The 17,045-nt window shown below is 55.3% G+C and overlaps 2 protein-coding genes across 8 annotated transcripts in view; both read left to right on the forward strand.

Moving 5' to 3' along the window:
- The window catches only part of pde4ca (phosphodiesterase 4C, cAMP-specific a), a 64,791-nt gene extending 59,567 nt beyond the window's left edge, over positions 1–5,224 (forward strand). For all 7 annotated transcript variants that reach the window (XM_039767201.1, XM_039767202.1, XM_039767200.1 and 4 more), the window contains 3 exons: positions 3,242–3,364; positions 3,932–4,114; positions 4,325–5,224. In XM_039767201.1, the coding sequence (XP_039623135.1) occupies positions 3,242–3,364; positions 3,932–4,114; positions 4,325–4,858 (840 nt within the window). In that variant the 3' untranslated portion in view covers positions 4,859–5,224. The remainder of the gene's footprint in view (positions 1–3,241; positions 3,365–3,931; positions 4,115–4,324) is intronic.
- Positions 5,225–12,985: 7,761 nt separating this feature from the next.
- On the forward strand, positions 12,986–17,045 carry rab3ab (RAB3A, member RAS oncogene family, b). The gene is made up of 5 exons (XM_039767207.1): positions 12,986–13,101; positions 14,289–14,516; positions 15,912–16,030; positions 16,135–16,259; positions 16,806–17,045. The coding sequence occupies exons 2-5, from the start codon at positions 14,289–14,291 to the stop codon at positions 16,994–16,996; spliced, it is 663 nt and encodes a 220-aa protein (XP_039623141.1). The 5' UTR covers positions 12,986–13,101; the 3' UTR covers positions 16,997–17,045.

Here is a 17,045-nt window from a genome sequence, read left to right on the forward strand (position 1 = left end):
CTTTTTTCTGGGGGTCTCCAGCTGCCATGCGCCCCCATGTGATCTGTTATTGTAGCAACTGTTTCACTGCTGCACTCCGCACAGGGCGCCTTGTGGGTCCTTCATTCCTGGGGTCCGTTGCCCTCTCGGGACGTTTTGCCAGCCACCTTGCAATGTCTTGAGCTTCCAGGATCGCCAGCCATGCCACGGAATCCCCTGTGACCAAAGGATGCCCACCTCTCTGAAAACAAAGAGTTACAAGGCAGTCGTAGGCCCAGTCGCCGTCCACAGAGCAGAGCCCGATGTCCTGTGAGGGCAACGAGGAAGTCAAGATGGACGCCTGGCCCCCTCATGGTGTGCGGCTCCAGGTTTGCCTGTTTGGAGCTTTGAGGCCGACGTCTGCTTGAGAGGTGACAGAAGTCCCCACTGTGTCACTCTTGTCCTAAAGAAGGCCAGCGCAGCAGAGCCACACATCACACATTTGGTGGTTTGCCCGTCCGCCTGGTGGGTCACAATCCTAGAAGATCTGCCCCCACGGGGTACAGAATGAGTGCGCTTATCTAGCAGCCCCCCGATGTGCCCAGCCCTCCTGTTGTCTCATCCTGACCCTTTCTGACTTCCATGATTCGCCAGTTTGTTCCCAATTCCCACAAGCCTTTGTGCCAGAGTTGTGCCAAAGATGGAAGCTGGCAGGCTGGATAGCTGAGGAGAGGGGCATCAGAAGATGAAAACTCGACGTGGATAAAAACAAAAAGACAAAACCAATGAGTGACAAAAGCGTAAAGACGGACCGTCAGCCGGAGACACGAAGCACGGAGTCACCCACCAGAAGCCTGCACCTTGACACTCGGGGCCTGGCGCTCTTTGCCCTCGGGAGAATTTGCTAAACTCGAACGCCATGACGCTGGCTTATAAAGTGCAGACTTAACGGGGGCATGACGAGCCATCATGGTAATGAGCCACAATATGGCGGTGCCAGCAGGCAGACAAGATGGCGGTGCCTTGAATTCAAAATGCAACCATCAATCCACTGCAGCTTTGTCCCCAAAGTACAAAATGAGAAACCAACAACTCCTTAAAGACCACCAGCAGCAGCAGCAGGGACCCTCAAAATGCTGCCAGAAAAAAAGAATTTGAGTGCAAAGATGTAAAGAATGCCACAGCGCCCCCTGGCTTCAGCCATCCGCCATCTGATTGGCCTTTGAGAGTTCTGGACATCCTGGTGTGGGTAGCCACGTTGAGCGGCACAGTGTGATGCCCTGTTGCCCGCGCTGCCAGCCATCTTGCTCTTGTGCGCCATGCAGGTTCAGATTTGTATCAGCTCTCCATTTTTGCACCATCCTCGAGTCCCGAAGCCAGATGTAGGACTGCCTGTTGACCTCTTCTCTGCCCTGTGTTCACTTGGCACTTGAGGGTGGCACATTCTACCTGTGCCCACATGACTATTAGGCTCAATGGGTGCCTATGGTGCCTCTTTAGGTGCTGCCATGTCCTCCTGTGCCATGCCAATGCAGGACAAGAGCAGAGTGTGGGTCGAGGGACGGCGGGATGAGGAATCAGCTGAGGAGAAGCCATGACAGGTGGCATCTGAAGGTCTGGCGAGGGTAAGGAGTGGTAAAGGCCAAAGTGTGGACGGAATCCACAAACCAAACCAAACGTGTCCGACAAAAGCCCCCCGGTGACCTGGAAATCCATCCCTGAGCTCCCACACAGGCTCCTTTCATGGAAGTCCATCTCCCTGGACGGGGTGTTTACCGTGACGCCATCTTAAGTTGCGCTGGCATCACACGGTCCTTTGCCGTTGGGTTTTTCTTTAACTTTTCAGGTCCCTCTGATCATTTACTTTCTGTAATCGTTTTGCTTGTAGGACACACAGTGCCACTTGGAGCGTTTGATGGCTGGCTGGTGACGTGTTTGTAACGTGACAATCGGCTGTCAGGGGCGCGGCAGATTAACGTGTGCTCTGGTTAGGATTTGGGCTTGCGACTCGCTGCCGCCTGACTGTCCTCGGGCTTTGATTTTTGTTTTTGGTTTGACCGTTGACCCCTGACTCGAGTGCCCAGGTTGGCCCCTTTGCCATTTGCCAGTCTGTCTGTGCTTTCCTGGGGCTTCACTTGTCTTGAGTGAGAGGAGAGCCCGCCCCCCCCCGGACACAGCAGGAACTTTCTCGAGGATGAGACTTGGGGACAGCCGAGCTAAACATACAAGTGACAGACTTGTCACATTTCTTGTGTCTTCCCAGTTTCTGGTCTCTCCGTCCCTGTCCATGTGACACAACAGTCACACAGCTCTGATGACCATAGAAAGAGGTGGAGATCCAAAAACACAGAACAGAAATGGGGACACGATAATGTCACCGACATAACCGCAAACCCAACGTCACTTAGCAGCACAATGCATGCAAACCCAGGAATAATCCAATCGAATTAAATATGCGGGAAAATTCTGAATATGCAGGAAATATTCACAGAGAGTTAATACTCCGAATAAGACAATGAAAGAGAGAAACAGAGGGTCACAAGTGGACAGCAGGAAGGGGCACTCGGCCCAAACACAAGATGTTGAGATGCCAAAGGAACTCATGGCACTCGTGCTGCAGTCACCCAGTCGTGTGCTCACAGCGTGTAAAGATCTCGTGTTCAAGCTGGGGGTCACCAAGGTCACACTGAGGGGTGACTCGTGATTGTCACATGTCTCTGCTCACCATCAGTGCCGTCCCGTGACCCTGAAAATGGCAGACTGGACATCTGAGCAGCGGGTGATGCCGTGCTGCTCTGACGGGCTTCCTTCGGCTATTTCATGTATCCTGACACCCGCATGGCGTATTTCACGAGATCTGAGCTCCCGATTGGCTGTTGGCCGTCTCCTCACCTCCGTCTTTTTGTACAATTTAGAAGTTGCCTCGGTCCGTCCATTAGTTTGATTTGCCTCCGCAGGCCTGCAGTCCCTGTGCCATCTTTAACTTAGTGAAAGTCTTGTGTGCCATCTTGTCCCTTGCCACTCCATCTAATGTTGTGTTGGCATTTGCCATTGTGCCCGGCTTGCTGTGTTCTTGGCTGCTTCATCACAACTCCTGTAAGCGGCACCAGCTCAGATGTCGGCTGTTTCTGCTTGACGTCCCCCATCTGCCCAATCCATGTTGTCTTGTGGGTCTCTGAGAGGGGGCCACCTTTCACTTTGGACACTGATGCCAGTCTAACACTATGTAGCACCCTGGTCCAGCTGTCCCGCTGTAACCCGAGTGTGCATTTGCTCTTGGCAGGTGCTGGCGACTGATATGTCCAAACACATGAACCTGCTGGCCGATCTGAAGACCATGGTGGAGACGAAGAAAGTGACCAGTTTAGGGGTCCTCCTCCTGGATAATTACTCAGATCGCATTCAGGTGAGTGGCACTGGGCGCCTCCTCCATTTGGACCAAGTAACCTGCACTTGGCACCGCAGTCACGGGGGGCAAGAGGGTGGTCAACAGGAAGGGTCCCAGAAAAAAGAAGCAAAGATGCACGTCAGCCCACCCAAATCCTGTCATCGGGTGGTGCGAGGGGTCCCTGTATGGAGTGTGTGGTTAGCTTGAAGTCAAATATCACCCTGGGGACAAATAAACTTCTATCTGTTATATAGCGCCTTTCATTCAATCTATCTATCTATTATGCTTACTACACTAAATTAAAATCTATCTATCTATCTATCTATCTATCTATCTATTATATAGTGCCTTTCATCTATCTATCTATCTATCTATCTATCTATCTATCTATCTATCTATCTATCTATCTATTATATAGTGCCTTTCATCCATCTATCTATCTATCTATCTATCTATCTATCTATCTATCTATTATATAGTGCCTTTCATCCATCTATCTATCTATCTATCTATCTATCTATCTATCTATCTATCTATCTATCTATCCCCAATGCCAGCCTCTCTCTCTCCATCTCGTCCCCACAGGTCCTTCAGAATATGGTCCACTGTGCAGACCTGAGCAACCCCACCAAGCCCCTGGAGTTGTACCGGCAGTGGACGGACCGCATCATGGTGGAGTTCTTCACCCAGGGAGACCGAGAGCGGGATAGGGGAATGGAGATCAGCGCCATGTGTGACAAGCACAACGCCTCCATTGAGAAGTCGCAGGTAGATGCCCAGTGTGCCCGGTGGATGTGCCTGCCGCCTCTTTGTTGTTTAAACTGCCCACTACCCCGTTATTGGTTTGGTCGGACCCTGTACCTGTCATGGGGTGCCACTTCTGCATACCTACCATTTTTTTCTTTTTCCCTGGTAGTCTGGTCTGTGGTGGCCAAGGGGACAGGGTAAGATGTCTCATGATGCTCTCCTCTGTTTCAGGTGGGCTTTATCGATTACATTGTGCATCCCCTCTGGGAGACATGGGCTGATCTCGTGCACCCTGATGCCCAAGAGATCCTGGACACTCTGGAGGACAACCGTGAGTGGTACCAGAGTATGATCCCGCACAGCCCGTCCCCACCTCCTGAGGACCAAGAGAGAGACGATGCCATCCCTGGCGACAAGTTCCAGTTTGCACTCACGCTGGAGGAGGATGAGGCCGAGTCGGACAACGACAGCCCAGCAGAAGACGACACCAGCAGCAGCGACGCCAGGACGCTCATCACCGACGACTCGGAGTCCACCGACGGGGCCGTAGAGACGTTGCCAAAGCTGGGCCCCCCACCCCAAGAGCCTCCGGGGGACCACAGCAGTGTGCCTGGTGGGCCGACAGCCATAGCAAGTGTCACAGTAGCACAAGACCCGAATCAAACAACGGCCGGGGTGACACGTGAGTTGGAGACGGCCGTCGAAGGAAGAGAGTGCCCCGTGGACCAAGAGGGCAACGTTCTGCTGGCTCAGCTGGGCACATAGCACAAGAGGGTACCGTGCCCGCTACGTAGGCTCACGTCGCTCACGCTTCCCACTTGACCAGGCATGGCAGCCGGCTGTCTTTAGGGCGCCCTGAGCGACTCGTGGAAGGAGGAGTGCCGGCCTCTGGCGACATCTCTTTTAGACATCACTGGCCCGGGGTGCAGAGCCCCCCAGACGGCCAGAGGATGGACAGACGGACAAGACGGGACGTCCATACGGAGGTGTCTTCCTGCGCCTGACTCGTTCTGAGTGAGGCTGTCGTAGCAGCGTTACAGACCAGCAGCTGGGTGGGAGAGTGGAGCCGGACCCCTGAGGACCACCCTGCACCTGGCGAACATTCAGAATCTGCTGGTTTTGTACACTTTATGGGGGAGAAAAATAGCAATAAAGGGTTCAACTTCGTCCAGTCTGGAGGACATGTGGCTTTTTAGAAGAGTGGGTGGTGGGGGGCTCACGTCACAAAGTTGGGGTTCAGGTGGCTGGGACCACCACAAAGTCAGTGCCACTTCTGGCTGTACCCATCCACACCCAGTTCTGTGCCCCTTCTGCATGTGTGGGAATTGTATGGCAGGGTCTGATGTGTCACCTGTCAGTTACTTGGAGGGACGCCTGGGGACACCTGCAGCAAAGTGACCTGAGCCACTGTCACTGGTCAGCGCAGTCCTAGTTGTTGGTCACTGATGCCACAGAGGGCTCTGAGAGTTACAGGGAGTGAATGTGGGCACCTGGACGCAGCAACGTCAGGATCGGGGTGTTTGTCAGTTAAGGAAGGTGGCTCTCCTCACTGATGGTGGCACCGGGCAGGGGTGACATGTGGCATGTCGCACAGCACTGGACTCTGGGCAGAGCAACCCCGTAAATTTACCAGCTGCCCACCCTTCTGAATTACTCATAGCCCCTTTTCATCTCCTCCTCGTTTCCCTTTACATTGGGAGGTCTAATAGTTCTGCCCAGTAACCCTGGCACCAGCGAGTGACGTGCCACATGATGATCAGCACATCTGTCCATCCATCCATCCATCTCTTGAGCCCACCCAGCACAACCCCTGGACAGGATGAACACACCCACATCATCAGGGGCCAAATCCCAAACACCAGTTCAGCGAATTGGGCACACGACGGACCCCCGAGAAGCTGAAGGCCTCAGAGGTGACCCACAAACCGGAGCTCAAGTTGATCAACCAGCTGGAGACAAAGAGGACAGAGAAGAGGGGAACGGAGGAGGAGACCCTCAGGGGGACCTCATCCTCATCCAGGCAGTGACAAAGTCACACTCGAGGACAGCGTTGGGAACAATGGAGACGAGCATTCAGGATGAAGCCGTGAAGGAGTGGGAGCAGGACGTCCGAGTGCCGATTCGAGGGCACACTCTTTCCAATATGGAGTTAGAGACGGGGCATGGCAGGGCATCGCCTGGCACTGTCGTCCATCCCGGGCTAATTTATCGTCCTTGGTTAACCTGACATGCATGTCACGCCATGTCAGGTGCCCAGAGTAGACAGTGTGTAGGACCTGAGTCGCTGCCCACCGTGCCACCGTGACCTGCACAGAGGCACACTCATGTGACACGGTGTCTTTGGGCTCTTTGATGCTGATCTGAGCTGTATAGTTGGGGTCCTGGTGGGACCCGTGCCAGCCAAGTGCCTGATCTTCTCTTTGTGGTTTGGTGGGCATCGGAAGACATCAAAGGTTCCTTCTGGAGCTGCCATGTCAATGGTCCTGTTGGGAGTGTGGCATCACTCTGCACAGACCCCTTGGCACCTGTTTACAGTGAAGGTGAGTCGCCTCCAGAGGGGATGCCAATCCATTGCCAACATGCACCCCTGCAGACAGGTGGCATATAAAGGCACAGGTGTGACATGTGTGGCATCACCTCAGCACGGAGCTCACGCCCTTGTGAAAGGCGCTATATAGAGCATAGCATGCAGCGCTGCGCCGTGTGCTCACGTTTTCACAGAAGAAGAAGACCTCGTCCAATCTGTCACCGGCAGCCACACACCGACGTCATTTGCTTTGACACCTCAGGTCTTTTTTGGGACTTGGCAGGAGCTCTGAGGCCGCCATTGGCAGCGCCTTGACAGCTTCCTGTGCTAATAGATAAGGTGAGACTTCAGTGATGGCAGCAGCTGCCCTCAGCCAATGAAACGTCCCGAATGGAGCACCCGATGAGTGCCAGCCCAGCATCACAAGCCAGCATGTGTGTGTGCCAGTGTCACCAGCGTGTGACAGTGACAGCCTCCAAAGACCCCCAGCAGAGCTCTCTTTGGCAGCTGCACAGCTGTGTGACTCTGAATTTGAGATTGTCATGGAGATGTGACACTCAGAGAGCAGGACCCGACTTTGGTTTGGTGTCACGACCAAGAGGGACAAAATGAAGGACAACTTGAGAAACTCGACCGTCAGACCACAAAATAGACAAAGCGAGAAGAAACCCAAGCAAGGGGCTTCTGCCCACCTCGAGATCCCCTCCATAGTCTGCTCATTGAAGGGTCCGGGCGGTCGTGGCAACGATGGGCAACAGTCGAAACAATCGGACGGACGGCTCAGCGTGCAGAGAAGGTGAGAGCAGGACGTGAAGCGGGGGTCTGGGAGTCACAGAAGAGGTGCCACCCAGGAGGACAGACTAACCCTTATGCACAGGTGGTGCCACGTGAGCCCCCCACAGTTGCTCTGCTGGTCTTCCCATCCCCTCTCCTGTTTGGGGAGCAGCAGACCACCACATGAGCTCCATGACACAACCAAGTGAGACCACCTTGGTGAATCCCCCCAAAGTCAGGGATGCGAGGTGGGATTAGTTTCCTCTATTAAAAAAAAGGGTGGGAATGAAAACTTGGACCCCAGTGGCGCCAGAACGTGTCAGGGGACCTCACTGCCAGTCATCTAAGGCATTCAAAGAGAGCAGACGTGTGCCATCCCAGCAGGGACATTGGAACGAGTGTGACGTGAGCAGCCCACTCAACCCAACAAGCTGGCCCCCCACTTTCAGAGACACTTCAGAGTCTCACCGATGGCCGCCTTACCTCAAAGCTTCTTTGGTGACACAAGAGGTGTGACGCTGCTGTGTCCTTTAGATGAAACAACAAAGGAAATACCTGTGGGTGGCACTTGGACAGAGAGCAGTGGCAGGGGGTCCCTGTGCTCTCCTCCAAGGTCTGCTGGTGAAATGACAAGCCCTTCCTGTGACGCTGGCTAACCACAAGGACAGAAGTGAGCGCAGCGGTCACCTCAGGCGGCCCCCGTAAGTGGACCACCACTGTGGAGATGGGGCAGGTGGGACAGCTGAGCTATTGGGGTTAACAGTCACAAGGTGAAGCCACCAAGTGTCACCCCTTTATAGAAAATGAGGGGACGGGGCAAAGCCAAGGTATCACAGGCCTGTGAGAGAAAATCATGAATGGAGCAGCCGAGGACACTGAGCGGGCAGCACTGGCACAACACGGGTGGGATGGCACAGTGCAGTGAGGAGGGAGCAAAAGGGCATACAACGAGGGGGGCTTGGATAGGAGTGGCATTCACGAGGCTCTGCATGGGTGGGAACACCTTTGGCTCAATTCTTATGGCAGAGGACCCTCATCAAGAGGACTTTCTCACTCCTCCTCTTCCTCTCTGGCAGTACATGAGGCACTGCCATTGCTCTCTGTTGGTGGCTTCCTCCAGGTGAGCCTGGCAGTCCTCAGCTCTGTCCTTCTGGAGCCCAAGTCAGTGCTACCTCTACTGGGGGCCATGCGGTGCCCACATCCTCCCTACTTCCATCCCCCTTTCTGTGCTTTGGTGGTCTGCTTATCTTGTGGAGTCTTACAGTGGGTGCCAGTGGATTTTCATGAGTTATGGGAGCTCGACAAAGTTAATGCCAATCGTTCCTTGTGGTTTGAAGTGGTGCCAAGGGTTAGCTGGCATTGTGAAGATGTGCCCTGGGGTGCCTGGCACTGTGAAGATATGCTCAGAAGTAGCTGGCACTGTGAAGATATGCTCAGAGGTAGCTGGCACAGTGAACATATGAAAGGAGGTAGTTGGCACTGTGAAGATGTGCCCAGGAATGCCTGGCACTGTGAAGATGCCTTCTGTGCCACTTCTTCCTTTCCAGAAGCCACGTTGTCGACACCTGTGCTATTGTAGGTAGCTCCGTGCCCACAATAGAGCCTGCCTTCCTCACCAGTTTGTCCCTCTTCTTTATGCTGCCTCCCCAGCACACCACCGTGTAGAAGAGGGCGCTCACCACAACCGTCTGGTAGAACATCTGCAGCATCTTATTGCAGATGTTGAAGGACGTCAGTCTTCTAATGAAGTCTAGTCGTCTCTGTCCTCTCTTACACAGATCTTCAGTGTTGGCAGTCCAGTCCAGTTTATCATCCTGCTGCACTCCCAGGTATTTATAGGTCTGCACCCTCTGCACGGTCACCTCTGATGATCACAGGGTCCATGAGGGGCCTGGGCCTCCTAAAATCCACCACCAGCTCCTTGGTCTTGCTGGTGTTCAGTTGTAGGTGGTTTGAGTCGCACCATTTAACAAAGTCCTTGATTAGGTTCCTATACTCCTCCACCTGCCCACTCCTGATGCAGCCCACCATAGCAGTGTCGTCAGTGAACTTTTGCACGTGGCAGGACTTCAAAGTCTTCTTAGAGACACTGAGGGTGTCCACATGAAGGTGGGAAACATAATGACAAGAGTCTGGTCTGCAGTTGAATACCAGGCAGAGGTGGCATCACCAGATACCATTCATCAGTGGACCTGAGTGGTCCTCACTGGTGTCTCCATATGTGCAGGTGGTGGGCCATTGGCTACTCTGTAGTTGGGCACCAAGGACTTGAACTTCATGTGTGCCACTTCAGGGAGCCAGTGCAGTGATCTGAAAAGAGGAGTGACGTGCATGTTAAATCATCTACAGTGGCTTGGTGACACACAGCGGTGGCCCTGCCAGCAGAGAGTACCACTAGTCCTGACATGACAGGACAGGAGTTGTGCCATGTAGTTCATCAGATACGAGCTGAGTGACCTACAAGACCGAGAGGCCATAGCAACGTGGGCAGTGAAGGCCAGCCGGGCAGTGTGTGGGTACGGACTTGGCAGGTGCTGGCAACGGTGAGCCCACCTGAACAGGAATGGGCTGCCGAATGGATGGATGAGCTGGGAGAACAAGAAGGGCCGTATGCCAGGGTGGGACACAGATCAAGCCTGTGACATCAGTCAGACTTGCTGGGGTTCCAGCTGATGCCAGGTGGTCCAAGGGAGGCATCACCACGTAGAGCTGAGTATCATCAGCGCAGCACTGATATGAAAAGCCATCTAGCAAAATGATGGGGGTCTAGCGAGATGTGTAGAGAGAAGAGAACCCGGTGCCAGTTGTTGAGGCGCCCCCTACTTGCCAGGTGCACCCTTGACAGTTCTCACCAGGACATATGGTGGGATCTGCCCAAGAGGCAGGACTCAAAGCATCAGGTCAGAGAGGGTGGCAAGGAGGACCTGGTGGTAGGCCACGTTAAAGGCTGAGGAGACATCTGACATGGTGGCAGCTCTAGACAGCCGTGATGTGGTGACAACGGTAAGGAGGACCGTCTCGGTGGAGTGGCCCCTCTTAGAACCTGACAGATGAGGATCAAGTGGTCAGAAGAGACCTGGAGGAGAGCAGAAATGTCTGTAATGACCTACATGAGGGGGGTCGAGGGTGGGCTTCTCAGGTGGAGGAGTTATAAGGACCTGTGTGAACAGGAAGGAGCAGTGCTGAGTGAGGAGTCCATGATGTGTGCAGCTGCAGACATGAGGGACGAGGAGACTGTGTGAGGGGACATGGGGACAGGTGGTGGGCTGGAGACTTTAGTAGTGGAGCGAAGAGAAACGAGAGGACCGAGCAGGCTGGCTGGGGTGGGGATGAGGAGGAGGAGGAGAACAAAATTACGAGTGTCACGCGGGGGGGCTCATCCCGGTTAGAAAGAGATGTGCCTCTGAAGCTCGAGGAGATCGGACCTTATTGGGGTCAGCATGGACCTTTGACATCCTCCATTACCTCTTAGCGGTGCTGGGGGGGGGCTTCAGAGAGACACAGCCAGGAGGGTCTATCATGTGCAGAGTGTCAAGAGGTGGAGACCAGAGAAGAGAAATGGGTGACAGTGATGGGGCGGTGGGGACAGTGACAGGACACCATGGGAGGAATGGCAGTGGAGAAGGAGGGAATGAGCAGAGGGGGCCAAATGACATGGTGGCCAGATGGCTGTAGTGGAGTGACAGTAGCAGTGGTGGGCATGCAGGTCTGTGAGGAGCTTTGTGAGTTGGTGGGCCGTGTAGCCTTGTCAGGGAAAGTCCAGGTGGCTGCTCAGCTCCTTGAGGATTAGAAGTGTCCCACAGAGAAGTGGTGCAGCCCGGGGGTCTGTGCTGCTTCAGCTGTGTTCTGATACACATTGAGGTGCAGCTTGGACACATGGGATCACCCTGGGGGTCTCAGGGTGCTTTCAGGTTCACCCAGGTGACCCAGTGGAGATGACACCAACGTTCAGCCCACCTGACCCCAAGCCGCCCAGAAGCCTTTTGGGCAGCTTCTTGAATGTTCTGGAAGGCCCTCCTGTTGTGCAGCCCCCCTATGCCAAGGAGTTCCAGGGTGTAATGAGGGGCCTCTGTAGCCAACTTCCATCCGCTGGTCCAAAACTCTGCCAGCAACCTGTCTGCTTCTTCACTGTGGTCTCCAGTGGTCTGTGAACTCCAGCAAAGCCACCTGCTTCCTGAGACTGAAGGACCAAATCTGGCCACCTAAGTCCCCCTAGAGCTGTCACCCTTATGCTCTTGTCAGCTTCACCCCATCTTGAATGAAAGAAATGGCCTGCCCAGCCTACTTTGGTGGATTCTTCTGCCAATGTCATCTGCCAGCAGCCTTGGCCCTCACTGAAGATGCCCGCCATAAAATGTCTGATAAGAATTTAAAGATCGGGCAGGTCAGGTCTGACAAGGACACCAAATGAGGCAGAAGAGCAGGTGATGGACAAGTGGCACAGATCTACGACTGGTGACATTTCAGGGTGCCAAACATATCAGGATGGGATCAACAGGTTAGATTTTAAGACACTGGTGGGGCTGAAGTGTGAAAGGCCACCTTGTTAAAAAAGCAGCACAGACCCCTTAAAAGGGCCATTGTGGGGCCAAATGGGGTCAGGCGTGCGACGGGACGGACACTTGGCCTGCATCTGGAGGCTGCGTCTGAAGGACACTGAAAACCAAGAAGAGTGCAGTGACGCTGAGGACACCGAGGACACCAAGGGCACCGAGGCTCAGGATTAGAGGTGTGACCGCCACCACTGAAGAAACAGGAAACCTACGTGCTGGTAATGAAAGGCGCTATATAGTGTATCCCATCTTCAATTCCCACCACTGCCCCCTCAAGTACTGGGGCCCACTATCTTCCCTTTTCCTAACCCACTTATGGGATAAGGGGGTGCCTATGCCAGGGTTCACTGGGTGCCAATCCATTGCAAGGTGAACACACACACGTGCCAATTTAGCAATGCCCATTCATCAAACCTGCATGTCTTTGGAGTGTGAGAGGAGACCTACATGGACAGATGGAGAACATGCAGTCTCTTCACAGAATGCCATCCTCGGTGTCCTTGATACGAGGCAGCAGAACTTCATCCATGGCCATAATCCACTTATTCAGGGCCGGGTCAAGTGGAAACTGGTGCCTATCCCAGCAAGCGTTGGCACAAGGCAAGGACCACCCTGGGACAGGATGCCAGCCCATTGCATGATAAAAACGCACACACACACACACAATCACATATCAGGGCCAGTTCCTTTAACATGCATGTCTCTGGACATGCCAACTCCGTGCAGGGGGCACCAGGGACGTAAAGTGCAGGCTGCTTGTTGTGAGGCAGCAGGACTCCCGCGGCCCCGCCAGATACACGCATGTGTGGATCTGTAGAGATGGCGACTGCGCGCGTCCAATTAAACGCCAAGTGCACGAGCAGCAGAACGGCGCGGTATCACCCCGCTCGGCCCCCCTTCCCGTGGCAGCAGACCCTCCATCCCCGCTCGACTGACCCAGAATTCGGCGCTCCTGACGTACCCGTCGCCTCGCGTCCCGCCCACTGAGCCCTCTAATGAGCTCCGACTCCGCCCCCGAGCCGCGGCTGTCCGTCACATGACGTCAGCGTTTCTGCAGGTGCACGGAGATCTGCTGCATTGGTGCAATAGGAGCTCGAAGGGAAGAAGAAGATTAAGACGACGACGACGACGACGGCGACTGCGACAGCGACAGGGTAAGCCACTCGGGGCTGCAGACGCGCTCGTTTGTCCCCTCGAGCTGAGCCCGCGAGCCGCTAGCAGCTTTTGCGTTTGCCGAGCGCCTTTCCGAGGGACGTGGCCGCCTGTCGCTGGCCGCGGTGCTGAACGCCGCGCCGACGTAACCTTCATTTGACTTAGGATGGCGAGCCGAGCCGGTCGAGGAGGCAGCGGCGGAGCGGAGGAGGTAGAGGAGGGCGGCGAAGCGGGGCGGCTTCGGGTCGGGACGGGATAAGCCGCCCTGATCGGAACCCCCCCAAAGCCGTTTATCTCTTCCCGTCTTTGCTCAGCCGGCCGGCCCCACCGCGAGCAGATGGTGTCACCGGCCGGCGTGCAGGACATTCAGCCGACCACCGATACGGCAGGCCCCGCTGGACGAAGCGATGCTTTTCGGAGGCACCCTCCCCCCACTGTGCCTGCAGGGGTGGGGAGATTTGAGAGGCGGGGGAGGAGGAGCGGGGTGCGGGGACACGAGTGACCAATAGGTGACACACGGCCATGGACGGCCCTTCCCAGTACCTTTTTTTTTATTATCGCCTTGGTGTGGCATTGACTGGGCTGGGTGGGCATACACTAGTAGGTGACCAGTGGGCACGCTCTAAAGCCGACACATTAGTCAGCTGCTGATTTTTATAGCGCCTTTGGCGTGTTGTCGTGATGTTAGGGGAGCGCTGGCTGTGGGAGTGTGAAGGCTGCGCTTCCATGGGTGGCACTGGCAGTTTGGCAGTGTGGGCGCCCGCGCATTCCGGAGAGCTGAGCCCCCTGTTGGGTTACTTCATGAGACCCTGGGAGGCTGAAGCAAACTCAGACTTGCTGTTTTTAGGGTCTGCGTGTTTTGAAAGGAATGGGGGGACATGCAGTCGAGACTCGGGTCCTTGAGGTGACACTTAGCGTGTATGTGTGACACCAAGGAGGAGATGAAGATAGATAATGGGGTGTCTGCAGCAGTGCCCCCTGCTGGCTGTCAAGAGCTGTACGGGTGGGGGGTGCACACCGTCCCCTCCTCAGCTCACACACATAGGGCCAGAGGTCACACCTTTGCACCCCCACCCATGGACCATGGTGGACACACACACACAGACGGTGGCACAAAGACACCCCGGTCACAGCCCACCAAGCCCACTGGTCACTCCCATCCGTGTCTTTTTGCATTTTGTCACCGCAGATGGCCTCCGCCACTGATGCCCGCTATGGCCAGAAGGAGTCCTCTGATCAGAACTTCGACTACATGTTCAAGATCCTGATCATTGGAAACAGCAGCGTGGGGAAGACCTCATTCCTGTTCCGGTACGCGGACGACTCTTTCACGCCGGCGTTCGTCAGCACGGTGGGCATCGACTTCAAAGTGAAGACCATCTACAGGAACGACAAAAGGATCAAGCTGCAGATCTGGGTAAGTCATGGAGGGTCCGCTGCTGGCTGTGAGGGCAAGCAGGTGTGAGCGGAGGCTCGCCAATTTGTGTGTCTCTAGCTGATGCCAATGCACCCACACATGCCCTGTGCCAGGCAAACCCAGTTTTGAAGGGGGGGGGGCTTTATGAAGCACGAGGATCCCGCTCTCCACATCTGTGCTCAGTGGTGCAGTAAAGGCTTGAGCATTTAGGGGGCAGCATCACATCTCGGTGAGCCTTGGCATCTCGGCTTCTGTCAGTGCCAAAGCTCCCAGTGGGCAGCAGCAAGCACGAGGGGCTAAGTGTGAAGGGTGACTGTGGGGGGGCGTCACCGTGTTGATAACGTGTCACCCATTAATTTATATCTTCACAAGAACAGCCGTCTGCTGCAAACATTGCCACAAGTGGGCAAGGTGGGCAAGGTGACACAGGGTCTCCCAAACTGCAGTCTCACACTTTCCAGTCCAAAGACTCAAACTTGAGGCTCCAGTGCCTCCAGATGGGGGTCATCTCAGTGGGTCTCACATTCCGGGCATCAGGGAGTCAGGGGGGTGCCACGTCTCCTCGTGTGACCCCTGAAGGTTTTGTCTTCTCTTTGCTCCTAAACTTTAGAAATTGGAGGAAAGAGAAGTCAGAGCCGCTGAGAAGCCTCGGGTTTGATCCTGATGGTGACCAGCGGGCAATGCCAGTGTGAACACCAAAATGTCACTTTGACAGGTGTCACAAGACAAGCACTGGGGACAGCATCATACATAGGCTACATCTGGGGGGGGTCTTCTGGGGGCTATTTACCTGGTTATATAGCGCCTCTCCAGACATGATGTCCCTCTGTACGCCTGTGTCTGTCACTCAGGATCCTCTCCTACTGTAGGCGCGTCCCCGCTGTCACCTCACTCAGTGGAGAGATGTATTGTAAGTTGTGTCCCAGTGACATCACGGTGCTGGGCACCACTGCCAAACCACAATGGGCACATTGTGGCGCCACCTGATGGTCTTCTTGCCCCAGTTGCAGTGAAGATGAGCCATGAGGGTGGCATCCTGCTGGCGTCCCGCTGGCACACTGGAATGTTTGACACTTCCAGGTCCTCCTCTGGCTATTCAGAGGCTGACATGAGCAGCAGCCAATCAGAGGGCTGGTCCCACTGACGGCCCCCCACAAATGCCCCCTTCATCGCCTACATTAGTCGCTGTTGTCCCCGTGTATCTGGTTCAAGCTGACCAGTGGCTGGCACATGACCGTTAGTCCTGAGTCTATGTACGCCCCTTTCACAGGGCACACAAAGCGAGCGGAACCCACCAAAGGGACCAGCGCCACCTGCAGGCAGTGGAAAGCACTAGAAAAGCCGATGCCCTCTGGACAGGTTGGTGCTCACCTGCCATTTTCTGTTCGCTTTCAGGACACGGCGGGACAGGAGCGATACCGGACCATCACGACGGCCTACTACAGGGGGGCCATGGGCTTCATTCTGATGTACGACATCACCAACGAAGAGTCCTTCAATGCCGTCCAGGACTGGTAGGTGGCTGCCCTGTAGGCTGGTGGGCATCATGTCCTCTCTGGCCAGCCTCTAGGGGGCGCCGTGGAGCCTTCAGGTCGCTGACTTGCTGCCCTCTCCGCAGGTCAACACAGATCAAGACGTACTCGTGGGACAACGCCCAGGTCCTGCTGGTGGGCAACAAGTGTGACATGGAGGACGAGCGCGTGGTCGCTTCAGAGAGGGGCAGGCAACTGGCCGATCATCTAGGTAGGTGACTACAAAGTGGGCATGGACTGGCGCCCAGAGAGGGTGTCAGTGGGAGAATCAAGCTCAGTAGTGTTTCTTAGGATGGCACTGTAGGCACCTGCCATTCAACAGACGTTTGACAGGCTGCCTCACACTGCCAACTGGCATCTGATGTAAGGGAAGAAATTGCCATCCCGGGCAGAGACCCCCTGGACCCTTCGATATGAACTGCTGCCCCAGTGAACGTCCAGCAGCGGATGTGGTCGAGGGCAGTCGGCGGGGCCCAGGGGTGACATATCAAGCCACACCTTGTATCTCCACCTAGGTGTGTGCCCACATGCCATCCACTGCTGGCACCTCCCAGCTGTGACCCTAATCTGGACAAGCATGGTAGGAGATGGAGAGATGGTCCGACTCAGAAGGGATGCAGGTGGGCAGCTGGTGGTCCAGAGACTCCAAGAGTCACGACGGCCCACTGGGCATCTCCCTTGGCTCTCCAAGCCTAAGCCTCCAAGGCGCCCCCTGCTGGCTGCCCTGACTCGTCTCTCTCTTTGTCTTTCTCTGCAGGGTTTGAGTTTTTCGAGGCGAGCGCCAAAGACAACATCAACGTGAAGCAGACCTTCGAGCGGCTGGTAGACATCATCTGCGAGAAGATGTCAGAGAGCCTGGACGCCGCCGACCCCGCGGTCACCGGAGCCAAACAGGGACCTCAACTGACCGAGCAGAGCGCCCCGCCGCACCAGGACTGCGCCTGCTAGAAGAGGGGCGCCCAGCAAAGCCGGCCCCGTTAGTCCAACCCCACGTGCC

This window comes from Polypterus senegalus, chromosome 10 (genome assembly GCF_016835505.1).
Source record: "Polypterus senegalus isolate Bchr_013 chromosome 10, ASM1683550v1, whole genome shotgun sequence".
NCBI classification, from domain to species: Eukaryota; Metazoa; Chordata; class Cladistia; order Polypteriformes; family Polypteridae; genus Polypterus; species Polypterus senegalus.